General features: G+C 48.5%; 1 protein-coding gene across 3 annotated transcripts in view; it reads left to right on the forward strand.

Moving 5' to 3' along the window:
- LOC110490566 (UHRF1-binding protein 1-like) overlaps nt 1-17828 on the forward strand; it is a 51280-nt gene that overhangs the window by 24611 nt on the left and 8841 nt on the right. For 2 of the 3 annotated variants that reach the window (XM_036944927.1, XM_036944928.1), the window contains exons 8-18: nt 1828-2014; nt 3419-3502; nt 5419-5580; nt 6453-6562; nt 6645-6786; nt 9626-9822; nt 10117-10872; nt 11470-12128; nt 14338-14418; nt 14874-15028; nt 16017-16189. In XM_036944927.1, coding sequence (XP_036800822.1) covers nt 1828-2014; nt 3419-3502; nt 5419-5580; nt 6453-6562; nt 6645-6786; nt 9626-9822; nt 10117-10872; nt 11470-12128; nt 14338-14418; nt 14874-15028; nt 16017-16189 — 2706 coding nt within the window. The remainder of the gene's footprint in view (nt 1-1827; nt 2015-3418; nt 3503-5418; nt 5581-6452; nt 6563-6644; nt 6787-9625; nt 9823-10116; nt 10873-11469; nt 12129-14337; nt 14419-14873; nt 15029-16016; nt 16190-17828) is intronic. The other variant, XM_036944929.1, reaches the window with a different exon arrangement.

Raw genomic sequence — 17828 nt, forward strand, 5'->3', positions numbered from 1 at the left:
TCACTGCACCTGTACATAGCCCATCTGTAAATAGCCTATCCAACTACCTCATCCCCATACTGTTATTTTTTTTGTTGCTCCTTTGCACCCCAGTATCTCTACTTGCACATTCATCTTCTGCACATCTCACTCCAGTGTTTATTGTAATTATTTTGCCACTAGGGCCTATTTATTGCTTTACCTCACTTATCTTGCCTCATTTGCACACATTGTATATAGACTTTTCAATTGTGTTATTGACTGTATGTTTGTTTATTCCATGTGTAACTCTGTTGTTTGTGTTGCACTGCTTTGCTTTATCTTGGCCAGGTCGCAGTTGTAAATGAGAACTTGATCTCAACTGGCCTATCTGGTTAAATAAAGATAAAATAAATATATTTTTATAAATAAATATAGGTCTTGGATGGCAGGAAGCTGTGCCCCAGTGATATATTGGACCATACGCACTACCATCTGTAGTGCCTTACTGTCGGGTGCCAAGCAGTTGCCATACCAAGCGGTGATGCAACCAGGCAGGATGCTCTCGAGGGTGCAGCTGTAGAACTTTTTGAGGATCTAAGGACCTATGCCAAATCTTTTCAGTCTCCTGAGGGGGGAAAGGTGTTGTAATGCCCTCTTCACGGCTGTCTTGGTGTGTTTGGACCATGGTAGTTTGTTGGTGATGTGGACACCAAGGAAGTTCTCTCGACCCGCTCCACAACAGCCCCATCGATGAGAATGGGGGGCGTGTTTGGCCCTCCTTTTCCCGTAGTCCATGATCATCTCCTTTGTCTTGCTGACGTTGAGGGAGGGGTTGTTGTCCTGGCACCACACTGCCAGGTCTCTGACCTCCTCCCTATAGGTTTTCTCATCGTTGTCGGTGATCAGATCTACCACTCTTGTCATGAGCTAACTTGATGGTGTTGGAGTCGTGCTTGACCACGCAGTCGTGTGTGAATAAGGAGTACAGGAGGGGACTAAGCACACACCCCTGAGGGGCCACCATGTTGAGGATCAGCATGGCAGATGTGTTGTTGCCTACCCTTAACACCTGAGGGTGGCCCGTCAGAAAGTCCAGGTTCCAGAGGTGTTTATTCCCAGGGTCCTTAACTTAGTGATGAGCTTCGTGGGCACTATGGTGTTGAACGCTGAGCTGTAGTCAATGAACATCATTCTCATATGTCTCTTTTGTCCAGGTGGGGAAGGGCAGTGTGGAGTGCGATTGAGATTGCGTCATCTGTGAATCTGTTGGGCCGGTATGCGAATTGGAGTGGGTTTAGGGTATCCAAGATGATGCTGTTGATGTGAGCCATGACCAGCCTTTCAAAGCACTTCATGGCTACTGACGTGAGTGCTTCAAGGCGGTAGTCATTTGGGGCTGGTTACCTTCACTTCCTTGGGCACAGGGACTATGGTGGTCTGCTTGAAACATGTAGGTATTACAGATATATTACCCCCTGTATTTCCGTCTGTTCTTCATGCGAATGACAGGGATTTGGGCCTGACCTTAGAGAAGCAGTATATCCTTTGTGTCGGACTCAAAAAGTCCCTGTTCTGATATCCAGAAGCTCTTTTTGGTCATAAGAGATGGTAGCAGCAACATTATGTACGAAACAAGTTACAAACGATGTGAAAAAACCCACACAAGACAGAACAGTTGGTTAGGAGCCCGTAAAAATCACCTCCGGCGCCATTATCTCAAGCAACACTAGTTGGATGCACCAATAAAATTGATGTTTACTTAATTTTATTTGTGTCTGTCTGTATCTCAATATGTCTCTGTGCCGGTGTCTGCATCTGTGTCTGCATCTGTGTTTGTATTTTTTACGGTCTCTGGTCTATATCCAGGAATCGTCGGCGCCCCCCTCAGCCCAGCAGGTGCGTAGCCAGCAGGTGCCGTCAGGCACAGCGGCTGACCAGAGCGCCACCATGGCTAATCTGTTCGCTGCCTTCGACGTGTGTGAGACCTCCCACCACCTGCAGATCACACACCTCGACCTGCACATCTGTGACGACATACACGCCAAGGACAGAGGTACACACGCACAGACGTATGACACGTGTACACACACACACACACACAGCACATAGACATACACACATACAAATGTAAAACACACACATGCTTCACACAAACTTCAGACAGATGTTTGACTGACTGTCTGATACCTGATGACATCATGTTGGGCTCTGACACGCATTACCTTATCTTCTGCCTCTGCCTTCTTCCCTCCCTCCCTCCCTCCCTCCCTCCCTCCCTCCCTCCCAACCCTCTCTCCCTCCCTCCCTCCCTCCCTCCCTCCCTCCCTCCCTCCCTCCCTCCCTCCCTCCCTCCCTCCCTCCCTCCCTCTCTCCCTCCCTCTCTCCCTCCCTCCCAACCCTCTCTCCCTCCCTCCCAACCCTCTCTCCCTCCCTCCCAACCCTCTCTCCCTCCCTCCCTCCCAACCCTCTCTCCCTCCCTCCCTCCCAACCCTCTCTCCCTCCCTCCCTCCCAACCCTCTCTCCCTCCCTCCCTCCCAACCCTCTCTCCCTCCCTCCCTCCCTCCCAACCCTCTCTCCCTCCCTCCCTCCCAACCCTCTCTCCCTCCCTCCCTCCCTCCCTCTCTCCCTCCCTCCCAACCCTCTCTCCCTCCCTCCCAACCCTCTCTCCCTCCCTCCCAACCCTCTCTCCCTCCCTCCCTCCCTCCCTCCCAACCCTCTCTCCCTCCCTCCCTCCCAACCCTCTCTCCCTCCCTCCCTCCCAACCCTCTCTCCCTCCCTCCCTCCCTCCCAACCCTCTCTCCCTCCCTCCCTCCCAACCCTCTCTCCCTCCCTCCCTCCCTCCCTCCCAACCCTCTCTCCCTCCCAACCCTCTCTCCCTCCCTCCCTCCCAACCCTCGCTCCCTCCCAACCCTCGCTCCCTCCCAACCCTCCCTCCCTCCCAACCCTCCCTCCCTCCCAACCCTCCCTCCCTCCCAACCCTCTCTCCCTCCCTCCCTCCCTCCCTCCCAACCCTCCCTCCCTCCCTCCCAACCCTCTCTCCCTCCCTCCCAACCCTCTCTCCCTCCCAACCCTCTCTCCCTCCCAACCCTCTCTCCCTCCCTCCCTCCCAACCCTCTCTCTCTCCCTCCATGCATCCCTCCTTACCTCCCAACCCTCTCTCCCTCCCTCCCAACCCTCTCTCCCTCCCTCCCAACCCTCTCTCCCTCCCTCCCAACCCTCTCTCCCTCCCTCCCATCCCTCTCTCTCTCCCTCCCTCCCTCCCAACCCTCTCTGTCTCCCTCCCAACCCTCTCTGTCTCCCTCCCAACCCTCTCTCTCTCCCTCCCAACCCTCTCTCCCTCCCAATCCTCTCTCCCTCCCTCCCAACCCTCTCTCCCTCCCAATCCTCTCTCCCTCCCTCCCAACCCTCTCTCCCTCCCTCCCAACCCTCTCTCCCTCCCTCCCAACCCTCTCTCCAGTGATCAATAAGCGGATAACTGGTGGGGCCATGCAGCTCTCCTTCAGTCACATTACCCTGGACTACTATCCCTCCCACAGAGCAGGTAGACACCACCACAACCTCTACACAACCGCCCTACAACATTACTACCCCCTCCCACAGAGCAGGTAGACACCACCACAACCTCTACACAACCACCCTACAACATTACTACCCCTCCCACAGAGCAGGTAGACACCACCACAACCTCTACACAACCACCCTACAACATTACTACCCCTCCCACAGAGCAGGTAAACACACCACAACCTCCAACATTACTACCCCTCCCACAGAGCAGGTAAACACACCACAACCTCCAACATTACTACCCCTCCCACAGAGCAGGTAAACACACCACAACCTCCAACATTACTACCCCTCCCACAGAGCAGGTAAACACACCACAACCTCCAACATTACTACCCCTCCCACAGAGCAGGTAAACACACCACAACCTCCAACATTACTACCCCTCCCACAGAGCAGGTAAACACACCACAACCTCCAACATTACTACTTCTCAGCCACATGTCATTAGTACACCCCACCTCAATACAGTTCAAATAACAATTCATAACTTAGCTGTGGTCTTCAGGCATGCTGGTGTACTGTCTGACTGTCCGATGGTTTGTATGTCAAAGTTTCGCAACAATGTTGCTACTAATCCATGCATCTATAACCGGCGCGGTCCCAAACGATAACAACCACGACCTAGAACTGTCACACCGATGATTGAGTTAAATACTTTATAAACTACACACGCTGAAAATAAACCAAACTTCTGCAGCATAGCACACACAATCAAACTGTCGCGTCAACCAAGAGCTCCTCCCCAAAGAGCTGAAAAAGCTGTCTTCATTTCCTCTTTCCTTACTGCTGATTAGAGGTCGACCGATTAGGATTTTTCAACACCGATACCGATTATTGGAGGACCAAAAAAGCCGATACCGATTAATCGGCCGTTTTTTATTTATTTATTTATTTGTAATAATGACAATTACAACAATACTGAATGAACACTTATTTTAACTTAATAAAATACATCAATAAAATCAATTTAGCCTCAAGTAAATAATGAAAAATGTTCAATTTGGTTTAAATAATGCAAAAACAAAGTGTTGGAGATGAAAGTAAAAGTGCAATATGTGCCATGTAAGAAAGCTAACGTTTAAGTTCCTTGCCCTTGCTTGTTATGAACTTGAAATCGGCCCTAATTAAATCGGCCATTCCGATTAATCGGTCGACCTCCACTGATGCGCTCTTAAAGTGGCAGCGCACTGTGAAGGCTCCGTGCAGGATTTCGCCACAACACTACTACCCCTCCCACAGAACAGGTAGACACCACCACAACCTTTACACAACCACCCTCCAACATTACTACCCCTCCCACAGAACAGGTAGACACCACCACATCCTCTACACAACCACCCTCCAACATTACTACCCCTCCCACAGAGCAAGTAGACACCACCACATCCTCTACACAACCACCCTCCAACATTACTACCCCTCCCACAGAGCAGGTAGACACCACCACATCCTCTACACAACCACCCCCCAACATTACTACCCCTCCCACAGAGCAGTTAGACACCACCACATCCTCTACACAACCACCCTCCAACATTACTACCCCTCCCACAGAGCAGGTGAACACCACCACAACCACCCTCCAACATTACTACCCCTCCCACAGAGCAGGTGAACACCACCACAACCTCTACACAACCACCCTCCAACATTACTACCCCTCCCACAGAGCAGGTGAACACCACCACAACCTCTACACAACCTCCCTCCAAGTGCCACACAGCTGATGGGTGTAATAGTGATCTTTCTGATCTTTCAACACCACAAAACGTGTCTTTCTCTGTCTGTATAGCATCTCTATTAGTGACAAGAGTAGGTACTTAGACAGCGGTTTCTCCCTCGTCTTTTGCTTTCTGTCCTCTCCCCCATTCATCTCTCTGTCTCCAGGTGAGAGTTGTCTCCACTGGATGCAGTACAGTGAGGCCACTAAGGCCATGGAGGGCTGGGCCAGGAGTCTGCTGGAGGAGTTCAAGTCTAACGTGGAGATGTTGAAGACCGCCAAGAGAGACCGGGAGGGCCCGGCCAACTCTCACTCCTCACCACAGCACGGTAAACAAAAGAACAGCACAGGCACGCACACACACAGAGTACGGTAAACACTCACACAGACACACCTCCCCTCAATGTGATTGAAACATAGTAATCCAATAAATGTGTGTGTTGGAGCATCTGTCCTGATTCACTTTTTATTCAACCACTATAAGAATCTGTCCCAGCAGCCCATGAAGAGTGATGTTGGTTAGACAGTTGACATTCAACTGAACTAGAATACACTTGATGTCATCTAGTGGGTAATTTTTAGATTGGAATTAAGTGAAGTGTTGGTTTCCCTAGTATCACACTGCCTAGTCACTCTGAGTTCTGTCCCTCCAGTGTCCAGGTATCCCTCCAGTGTCTCCAGCGTTAGGGACAGTGTGTATGGTCCCGTAGAGCAGGACGAGACAGGAAGAGGAAGAATAGTGGTGGTTAGGGGGCCAGACGACCTACCCCCGGGGTGGGTGCGGGCACGAGCCATGGTACGAGCGAGGGAGAGGGCGAGGGCACGGGGGCGGGCACAGTGCTGCTTCTCATGCCTAGAGCCAGGTACCCCGATGGTGTGCGCACACGGTGTGCGGTGATACACACCTTTTGAGACGACATCAGAGTGTGGCAGGTGGTCTGACTGGGTCTCTTTTTCTTTTCCCCGTTTCTCTCCCCACTCTGTCTCCTTATTCTCCCTACCATCCTTTCTCTCCCCACTCTGTTTCCTTATTCTCCCTACCATCCTTTCTCTCCCCACTCTGTCTCCTTATTCTCCCTACCATCCTTTCTCTCCCCACTCTGTCTCCTTATTCTCCCTACCATCCTTTCTCTCCCCACTCTGTCTCCTTATTCTCCCTACCATCCTTTCTCTCCCCCCTCTCTTCACCTCTCCTTTCTAGGTAAGATCAGTACTAGTTCTACCAGTATCCTCAGTTCTCCCCAGACCCCCAAGACGCAGCTCCTGTCCAGCTCCATTGTCCTCAGGATAGCTGACTTCAGCATCTACCAGGTCAGCACACGCACACAGTTGACGTGCTTATCTGATCCACCCACTTCTCGTACTGACCTCATCCCGTGTGTGTGTGTATCAGGTGTCCACAGCAGACCAGCGTCGCTCCAGCCCTAAGGCCATGATCTCCTGTAATAAGAAGTCCCTGTACCTCCCTCCTGAGATGCCTGCCATCCACGTCGAGTTCACCGAATACTACTTCCCTGACGGAAAAGACTACCCCAGTAAGATTGGTTCCTACTCTCATTCAGTTCCTAGTTTTTGATTCCTAGACCCTCATCCTACAGGGTGTAAGGGTTTTACTCCAGCCTAGCACTAACTCATCTGATTGAACTGTTTGAAGTCTTGACTTGATGTTTATGTGAATCGGGTATGTTAGTGCTGAGGGAAAGGTGAATGCATTAGTGCGTCACCTCTCTTCTCTTCCCCCTCCACTCATTTCTAGTTTCCATCCTCTCTTCTCTTTCCCACCTCCTGCAGTCCCTTGCATTGATTATTATATAATCTTCTCTTTCCCACCTCCTGCAGTCCCTTGCATTGATTATTATATAATCTTCTCTTTCCCACCTCCTGCAGTCCCTTGCATTGATTATTATATCATCTTCTCTTTCCCACCTCCTGCAGTCCCTTGCATTGATTATTATATCATCTTCTCTTTCCCACCTCCTGCAGTCCCTTGCATTGATTATTATATCATCTTCTCTTTCCCACCTCCTGCAGTCCCTTGCATTGATTATTATATCATCTTCTCTTTCCCACCTCCTGCATTCTCTTGCATTGATTATTATATAATCTTCTCTTTCCCACCTCCTGCAGTCCCTTGCATTGATTATTATATCATCTTCTCTTTCCCACCTCCTGCAGTCCCTTGCATTGATTATTATATCATCTTCTCTTTCCCGCCTCCTGCAGTCCCTTGCATTGATTATTATATCATCTTCTCTTTCCCACCTCCTACAGTCCCTTGCATTGATTATTATATCATCTTCTCTTTCCCACCTCCTGCAGTCCCTTGCATTGATTATTATATCATCTTCTCTTTCCCACCTCCTGCAGTCCCTTGCATTGATTATTATATCATCTTCTCTTTCCCGCCTCCTGCAGTCCCTTGCATTGATTATTATATCATCTTCTCTTTCCCACCTCCTGCAGTCCCTTGCATTGATTATTATATCATCTTCTCTTTCCCACCTCCTACAGTCCCTTGCATTGATTATTATATCATCTTCTCTTTCCCACCTCCTGCAGTCCCTTGCATTGATTATTATATCATCTTCTCTTTCCCACCTCCTACAGTCCCTTGCATTGATTATTATATCATCTTCTCTTCCCCACCTCCTACAGTCCCTTGCATTGATTATTATACACTGCTCAAAAAAATAAAGGGAACACTTAAACAACACAATGTAACTCCAAGTCAATCACACTTCTGTGAAATCAAACTGTCCACTTAGGAAGCAACACTGATTGACAATACATTTCACATGCTGTTGTGCAAATGGAATAGACAACAGGTGGAAATTATAGGCAATTAGCAAGACACCCCGAATAAAGGAGTGGTTCTGCAGGTGGTGACCACATACCACTTCTCAGTTCCTATGCTTCCTGGCTGATGTTTTGGTCACTTTTGAATGCTGGCGGTGCTTTCACTCTAGTGGTAGCATGAGACGGAGTCTACAACCCACACAAGTGGCTCAGGTAGTGCAGCTCATCCAGGATGGCACATCAATGCGAGCTGTGGCAAGAAGGTTTGCTGTGTCTGTCAGCGTAGTGTCCAGAGCATGGAGGAGCTACCAGGAGACAGGCCAGTACATCAGGAGACGTGGAGGAGGCCGTAGGAGGGCAACAACCCAGCAGCAGGACTGCTACCTCTGCCTTTGTGCAAGGAGGAGCACTGCCAGAGCCCTGCAAAATGACCTCCAGCAGGCCACAAATGTGCATGTGTCTGCTCAAACGGTCAGAAACAGACTTCATGAGGGTGGTATGAGGGCCCGACGTCCACAGGTGGGGGTTGTGCTTACAGCCCAACACCGTGCAGGACGTTTGGCATTTGCCAGAGAACACCAAGATTGGCAAATTCGCCACTGGCGCCCTGTGCTCTTCACAGATGAAAGCAGGTTCACACTGAGCACATGTGACAGACGTGACAGAGTCTGGAGACGCCGTGGAGAATGTTCTGCTGCCTGCAACATCCTCCAGCATGACCGGTTTAGCGGTGGGTCAGTCATGGTGTGGGGTGGCATTTCTTTGGGGTGCCGCACAGCCCTCCATGTGCTCGCCAGAGGTAGCCTGACTGCCATTAGGTACCGAGATGAGATCCTCAGACCCCATGTGAGACCATATGCTGGTGCGGTTGGCCCTGGGTTCCTCCTAATGCAAGACAATGCTAGACCTCATGTGGCTGGAGTGTGTCAGCAGTTCCTGCAAGAGGAAGACATTGATGCTATGGACTGGCCCGCCCGTTCCCCAGACCTGAATCCAATTGAGCACATCTGGGACATCATGTCTCGCTCCATCCACCAATGTCACGTTGCACCACAGACTGCCCAGGAGTTGGCGGATGCTTTAGTCCAGGTCTGGGAGGAGATCCCTCAGGAGACCATCCACCACCTCATCAGGAGCATGCACAGGCGTTGTAGGGAGGTCATACAGGCACGTGGAGGCCACACACACTACTGAGCCTCATTTTGACTTGTTTTAAGGACATTACATCAAAGTTGGATCAGCCTGTAGTGTGGTTTTCCACTTTAATTTTGAGTGTGACTCCAAATCCAGACCTCCATGGGTTGATAAATTTGATTTCAATTGATAATTTTTGTGTGATTTTAAATGTCAGCACATTCAACTATGTAAAGAAAAAAGTATTTAATAAGAATATTTCATTCATTCAGATCTAGGATGTGTTATTTTAGTGTTCCCTTTATTTTTTTGAGCAGTGTATAATCTTCTCTTCCCCACCTCCTGCAGTCCCTTGCATTGATTATTATATAATCTTCTCTTCCCCGCCTCCTGTAGTCCCTTGCATTGATTATTATATAATCTTATCTTCCCCACCTCCTGCAGTCCCCTGCCCCAACCTGTATGTGCAGCTGAATGCGCTGCAGCTGGTGCTGGACCCCAGGAGCCTGGTGTGGTGCAACCTGTTTACGCTGGACCTGAGGCAGAGCCTGGAACAGTTCATGGAGCTCTACAAGCTCAACGACGAGGAACAGAAGCCTGACGAGCACATCGACATCAGGGTGGACGGACTAATGCTCAAGGTAGAGGGCAGAAAGGATACACAACCACAGGCTCTGTCATGATGTTATGTCGCTGTTCAAATCCCACACTCATTCAGTACTTGGACACTTTGATCCAGTCATTTGAGAAATGCAAACGCTACCATAGCTGTGAAAAAAGCCCTTGAAAAGGTCAACACACTCCATTTCTGTAAGAGCATAGTCTTTACATTTCAACAGATTGGAAATTACTCTCATTAGTCATCTTGTACACATTGATGACCTCTATGTATATTTTCTAATAATGTGTTTCTCTTCCTCTCTCCCCCACCACAGTTGGTAGTACCCACGGACAGGGACCCCTCCTATCCCCAGGACCTCCCCCGCTCCGTCTCTGTCCAATGCTCGGAGATGGTGGCCACCAACACCCGCCACCCCCCCAACTGCTCCCGCTCCCACCTGGAAGCCCTACTCCTCTCCTTCCAAGAACAACAGTTCTTCTCCACCTCCTTTTCCTCCTTCCCTCGCTCCTCCACCTCCTTCCCGGTGATCCACCCCGTTTTCCAACGCCACGCGCATGAGCAGGACACTATGTTGCACAATGTGTATAAAGGGTTGGTGTCGCCCTCGTTGGGCGTGGATGCCCTAAAAATGCCAGCTGCCACAGACTTGTGGGCGGTTCATTTTGCCCAGTTCTGGGTGGACTACGAGGGGACGCGCGGCGGGAAGGGGCGGCCCCAGCCTTTTGTTGACGCCTTCCCCCTCACTCTGTGGGCGTGCCAGCCGGGCAGACACGCCCAGCACCAGGAGCGGCTAATGGGCGGGGCTTCGAGAGGGCAGAGAACGCCCCTTGCTGCAGGCCTGGCCAAGAGCGAGCCTGTGGATACCGTAGGACGTCTGCAGAGGAAGAGGCTTTTAAAGGAGTACTATAGTACTGTTACGGACGCCACGGCAACAGAGGCCTCACTGCCGCCTAGCAACGGGCTTCACAAGCCACTGTCCCTGGACAACATCCCCCCACCTTCCTCGTCTTCCAGTAAGGAGGCAGACATGCACATGTTAGTGCACGTACAGAAGCATTTGAGCGCACAGGTGAGTGGTGATTCATATCTTTTGGTGTGTGTGTGTGTGTGTGGGTTTATACACTAAGTGTACAAAACATTAGGAACATTCTCTTTTCATAACATAGCTTTCACCTGGTCAGTCTATGATCCCTGATTAATGCCACGTGTGTGTGTGCGCCATTCAGAGGGTGAATGAGCAAGACAAAATATTTAAGTGCCTTTGAACGGGTTTTGGCAGTAGGTGCCAGGTGCACTGGTTTGTGTGTCAAGAACTGCAACGCTGCTGGGTTTTTCACACAACAGTTTCCCGTGTATCAAGAATGGTCCACCACCAAAAGGACATCCAGCCAACTTGACACAACTGCGGGAAGCATTGGAGTCAACATGGGCGAGCATCCCTGTGGAACGCTTTCCACACCCTGTAGGGTCCATGCATCGATGAATTGAGGCTGTTCTGAGGGCAAAAGGATGGTGGTGCAACTCAATATTAGGGAAGTGTTCCTAATGTTTTGTACACTTTGTATTAATGTATGACGTGTGTGTATAATGTGAACCAACATGTGTTACACTGTGTTTATTTGAGAATACTGAAGTGTGTGTAGTTATGAGCATAATGTGTGTCCAGGTGAGCCACAGGCAGTACATGTTCCTGATGCGGCTGCAGCGCAGCATCAAAGCCTTGCAGCACACCCTGCAACAGGACCTGGAGGGGATGGGCTTCAAACGAGACAAGGCAAAGACCACATCGGACCCCCCTCCAGACCACCATCCCTTCAGTGCCTGTGTGGGGATCCTGCTCAAAAGTGCGGAGATAGCTCTCCTCTTGAAGCCGGTCCCCCAGCCCGAGGGTCCTGGTTCCCCCCTAGGGTCGGAGTTGTCCCCCTCGGAGAGTAGATGCACCTTGGAGACTGGGAGTGATGGAGGGGAGGGGGGGGATAGAGGAACCCACGTAGAGGGGGCTGGGACGAAGGGAAGCTGTACAGTGGACCAGCTTATGTGTGGGGTAGAGGGTGGGATAACGCAAGGCCCCGCCCCTCTCATCCCCGCCTCTGCCCCCAACCTGAAGGCGTCTTTTGACGAAAGGACAGGGAGATCGAGTTCAGAGGAGTTGGGAGAGGCTATCCTGGAGGCCCGGACTGGGGGAGAGGAGCCGGGGACCGGAGTTGATTGTACAGCCCAGCAGGGTGAGTCCTCCAGGGCAGACCCCACTCTCTCAGACCCACTCTCCACCAAAGACTGGAACGAGAAGAACCCTGGGGCCAGATTGCCTGAGTCTATGTCCAGGTAATTCCCTTCCTTCATTATCATAATACAGTCTGGTTATTTAGACTGTCCTTACTGTAACAGTCATTTTCCAGCCAAGTGTTTCCACTGCAGTCATTTAGCTGTGGTGCCATGGCAAAATAATTGCTGCCACTGCAAAAAAATATGGGACATTTAAAAAAAGTATACCGAGGTGCACTTTGAAGATGCTGGAACAGTCCACATTTACTTTTCCTCTGCAGACAAAATCAGACAACCCCACAGTATAATAGTTCCTCTATTTACATAATCGGCTTGTTGTGTGTTCTATGCCAGATAAATATTCCTCTCGAGGTGCGTTCAAGTTACGAGTGTCATAGGGAGGGAATTCCCAGAATCAAAAATCTGCTGCATTTATAGGCTGCTCACACTTCTACCAGTCGCACCGGTTTACTCTTTATATGGCCTGCGTATGGTCTAATGAAGGACCGCTGAATGAATGGAATAAATAACTTAGAATTAAATGAATGATCGAAAATAGGCCTACCTGCTTGCACTCTGTGCCAGCTGTGTATTCGTCTACCGTGTTGGTCTTCTAAACTGGAGATTTCACTCCCGCAGCACATTTCCACGGCGATGTAGCCTATTCCTTTATCATAACCTTAGTTTTTATTTCTCCGGTTAGGCCTACGTTAGCCATTTTCACGTAACCTAGGCTACCCAGGAAAAATACGCTTTGTAATGTGTTGTATCACAAACCGGCTGTGATTAGGAGTCCCATAGGGCGGCGCACAATTGGCCCATCGTCGTCCGGGTTTGACCGGGGTAGGCGTCATTGTAAATAAGAATTTGTTCTTAACTGACTTGCCTAGCTAAATAAATACAAATTATCTGGTGGGGAGAGGGAACATAAGCGCTGCACGTGGACAATTTTAGCACCTCACGAAGAAGGGACAGTTCCCGGCTCCACACACTCTCAATGCGTGCTTGGCTGGTAGCCTTATGTCTGTCTCGCCGTCCACAAAATGGAATTCACAACACAACAAGCGCCTGGGGTTTGAAAGTGTATTAATAACTTGATTTAAAAATATTTCCCGACCCGCAATGTAATTTTTCTGACCGGGTTGAAAAGTTTTTTTTTTTATTCCAAGGGCCTGCTGATTTTTTTTTGGGGGGGGGGCTCACCCATGCGTATCTGACCCGATGCAGGACTCTACTAATGATTAGCCCAACAGGGTAAATGCAGATAGGCTACACCATGCTTCAGCCTATTTATTTATAGCCACTATGCTGCATCAGTTGGGATAAAGGTGATAATGCTTATTGCTAATAGCATACCTGATCATATGAACCATGCATAGGCTATAAGCATGGTTCACTATGTTACAATTTAAACAAATAATTTTACCAATATTTTATTTGGCTAATTTCTGGAGGTAGAAATTATATTTTGGTTGGTGTCAACAATTTTATTTTCATACATTTTTGATAGAATGTCCTTTTAAAAAGTTACCAGAAGTGAGCTTCTCAGTCCTTCTACTTCAAAATTCTCTGGGGGGACCCCCAAAACAGTGGGGGAGGGAAACCCCCTGACCTTTCCCCTCTACTGCTACCCATTTCTCCAGAGGAACACTGATTCCGTTACTTCCATAACAGATTGTTCAGCTATTCAGACGGTCAGACTGTAAAACATTCACAGTGATGATTCACTCCAAAGCAAACAATAAGAACATCTTTACTGTGACTTGGTGCATGTCCCGGTCGCCAGATCAGCAGTGGGAAATGCAGGCCAATCGGCAGGCAGACCGTAACACTCATTCAGAGGACTTATGACAAGCTTTAAATAAACAGTCACTCCTATTACTGCAATACTCAGTCACAACAATACTTCCTCCAGATGTCATTACAGTTACTCACTTATTCATGCCCAGCTTAGTAAAGCATCATTTAATGTTACTTTACTGTTACTTGGTCAGTCCCATCACATCAGTCTGTAGTTCTACATCATGTCTGTGTAAATACAGTGACCTCACTGTACCTGCCCTATACGTCACAATATCAATGTTGTCACCCATAAGAGGTGTTTGTTCATTTGTGTGTGTTTCTGCCTTGTCCAATGAGCTCCCATACAAGGTGTGCATCTGTCTTTTTGTGTGTGTGTTTTTCTCACTCTGCTACTCTACTCTGTAGCTCAGTGTGTCCTCTGCTCTGACCCATTCGAGGTGTGTGTGTGTGTTCTCTCTCTACAAAGGAAAGGCAGTCTGTCAGTGGTTTCTGACCGGCTCAGCTCCTCAAACACCCGGTCCACCTCCCTTTATTCTATTTCCAACATGTAAGACACGCTATGGGTCTGTCTGTGTGTGCGTCCGCATTCCTTTAAATATCTGTTCACGGTGTGGTGTGTGTGTGTTGTATCTGTACGTGTGCATGTAGAATTGTCTGTGGTTGGGTGTATATCTGTGGGAGTGTATGTGGGTCTCTATACATTTACACGCTGCAAGTTGGTGTGTGTACCCGGTGAATAGTGTGTGTAGCCTTTATCTGGTGACTAGTAGCAGATAGCCTTGGCTAGGTCAACGGTCTAGACCTGAGCCCGGTTTCCCAAAAGCATCTTAAGGCTAAGTTCATTGTTAGGACCAGCTCAATGGTTCTGATGATGAACTCTGCCTTAAAATGCTTTTGGGAAACGGGGCGCAGGGCTATTCATATCCAAGCCTTGAGGTCCACAGTACTCCTGTTTTTCTTTCCCCTCACTCTTCTCTCACACTCACTCTGTTTGTGTTCCAGTGGGCGTCTGATGAGGGAGCGTTCCCAGTCCAGTTTCTCAGTGTCCTATAAGAACATGAAGAAGACTCCGTCTCTGCAGTCCTTGGACAACCTCTCCATAGACAGCTACCTGATGGAGGACGGAGACACAGACACATACAGCCTGCTGGAGAGGGGTAGGAACCACACACACACACACACACACACACAGGGCCCTGGGTCCTAGACTTCCTGACGGGCTGACCCCAGGTGGTGAAGGAAGGCAACATCACCTCCACCACTCTGACCCTCAACACGGGGGCCCCTCAGGTGCGTGGTCAGCCGCCTCCTGTACTCCCTGTTCACCCATGACTGCGTGGTCACACGCGTCTCCAACTCATTCATCAGGTTTGCTGACGACACAACAGTGGTAGGCCTGATTTTACTAACAACAATGAGGCAGCCTACAAGGAGGAGTTGAGAGCCCTGGTGGAGTGGTGCCAGGAAAATAAGCTCTCCCTCAACGTCAACAAAACGAAGGAGCTGATCGTTGACTTCAGTAGGCCGCAGCGAGAGAACGCCCCCATCCACATCGACAGGCCAGTGGATAGTCAACAGCTTCTAGTTCCTCACTGAGAATGTGAAATGGTTCCTTCACACCGACAGTGTGGGGAAGAAGGCACAACAAAGCCTCTTCAACCTCAGGATGCTGAAGAAATTCATCTTGGCCCCTAATATGTTGAACAAACCAGCTGTGTTGCAAAATAAATGTACATACATGTTGTTAAGTCGTTTCATCCACTGCTTGCCCGTGTCAACGGGCGTCTGCGTACCAGGCACTGTAATATAACTTGGCTCTATTTTAGACGCTTGATTCGCTGCAAGTCCAGCCTCTCCTATCTACTCATTGGTTTTTAGGCGCATATACCCACGTGGGTGATTGAATGTTCATTAATTATGTTCATGTTCTTTAATTGTTTATGGTTCATTGAACAAGCATGGGAAACAGTGTTTAAACCCTTTACAATGAAGATCTGTGACGTTATTTGGATTTTTACGAGTTATCTTTGAAAGACAGGGTCCTGAAAAAGGGCTGTTAATGTTTTTGCTTGCTTTTAGTTGTGTCTGGTATTTATCAATGTTTTGGTTGCAGACCACCAATTTTAATTTATTCTATGTCCACAGACGACGTGTCCATCTCAGGCTTTAAGGATGTGGTGAGGGAGCAGAGTGCCACAGAAATTGCCAAGGAGGCAGCAGCAGTAGCGGCCATGGGCACAGGGGAGCAGGACGGTGCTGGCTCACCAGATACTGTCAGTGCCACCTCCCAGAGCATCGACGAACCTACCAAAGACATGGTAATACACACATGCACAGGAAATGTATGCTCACATGCAGGCATGGATCCATGAACACACACTGCTGTACACACAGTGCAATCGAAAAGTATTCCGACCCCTTGACTTTTTCCACAATTTGTTACGTTACCACCTTATTCTAAAATGGATTCAATTGTTTTTTTTCCCCTCATCAATCTACACACAATACCCCATAATGACAAAGCCAAAAGTTTTTTTTTTTGTTGACATTTTTGCAAATGTATTAAAAATAAACTGATATTACATTTACATAAGTATTCAGACCCTTTACTCAGTTGAAGCACCTTTTGGCAGTGATTACAGCCTCGAGTCTTCTTGGGTTCAAGCTTGTTACACCTGTCTTTGTGGAGTTTCTGCCGTTCTCTGCAGATCCTCTCAAGCTCTGTCAGGTTGAACAGGGAGTGTCACTGCACAGCTATTTTCAGGTCTCCGGAGTAGAGGTCAACCTATTAATCGGAATGGCCGATTTAATTAGGGCCGATACCAAGTTTTCACAAAAATTCGGAAATCAGTATTTTTGGATGCCGATTTTGCAGATTATTATTATTTATTTTTTTCCTTTACACCTTTATTTAACGAGGCAAGTCAGTTAAGAACACATTCTTATTCAATGAGGGCCTAGGAACAGTGGGTTAACTGCCTTGTTCAGGGGCAGAATGACAGATTTATAACTTGTCAGCTCAGGGATTCAATCTTGCAACCTCACAGTTAGTTAACTAGTCCAACGCTCTAACCACCTGCCTCACGAGGAGCCTGCCTGTTATGTGAATGCAGTAAGAAACCAAGGTAAGTTGCTAGCTAGCATTAAACTTATCTTATAAAAAACAATCAATCAATCAAAATCACTAGTTATAACTACACATGGTTGATGATATTACTAGTTTATCTAGCGTGTCCTGCGTTGCATATAATCAATGTGGTGGCATTTGCGAAAAAGGACTGTCGTTGCTCCAACATGTACCTAACCATAAATATCAATGCCTTTCTTAAAATCAATACACAGAAGTAAATATTTTTAAAACTGCATATTTAGCTAAAAGAAAGGTTAGCAGGCAATATTAACCAGGTGAAATTGTCACTTCTCTTGCGTTTATTGCACTCAGAGTCAGGGTATATGCAACAGTTTGGGACGCCTGGCTCATTGCGAACTAATTTGCCAGAATTGTACGTAATTATGACATAACATTGAAGGATGCCACCCGTTAGATAAAATACGGAACGGTTCCGTATTTCACTGAAAGAATAAACGTTTTGTTTTCGAAATTGTAGTTTCCGGATTTGACCATATTAATGACCTAAGGCTCGTATTTCTGTGTGTTATTATGTTATAACTAAGTCTATGATTTGATAGAGCAGTCTGACTGAGCGATGGTAGGCACCAGCAGGCTCATAAGCATTCATTCAAACAGCACTTTCGTGCGTTTTGCCAGCAGCTCTTCGCAATGCTTCAAGCATTGAGCTGTTTATGACTTCAAGCCTATCAACTCCCGAGATTAGGCTGGTGTAACCGATGTGAAATGGCTAGCTAGTTAGCGGGGTGCGCGCTAATAGCGTTTCAAACATCACTCACTCTGAGACTTGTTGTAGTTGTTCCCCTTGCTCTGCATGTGGGTAACGC

Source organism: Oncorhynchus mykiss, chromosome 15, assembly GCF_013265735.2.
Source record: "Oncorhynchus mykiss isolate Arlee chromosome 15, USDA_OmykA_1.1, whole genome shotgun sequence".
In the NCBI taxonomy this organism is placed as follows: Eukaryota; Metazoa; Chordata; class Actinopteri; order Salmoniformes; family Salmonidae; genus Oncorhynchus; species Oncorhynchus mykiss.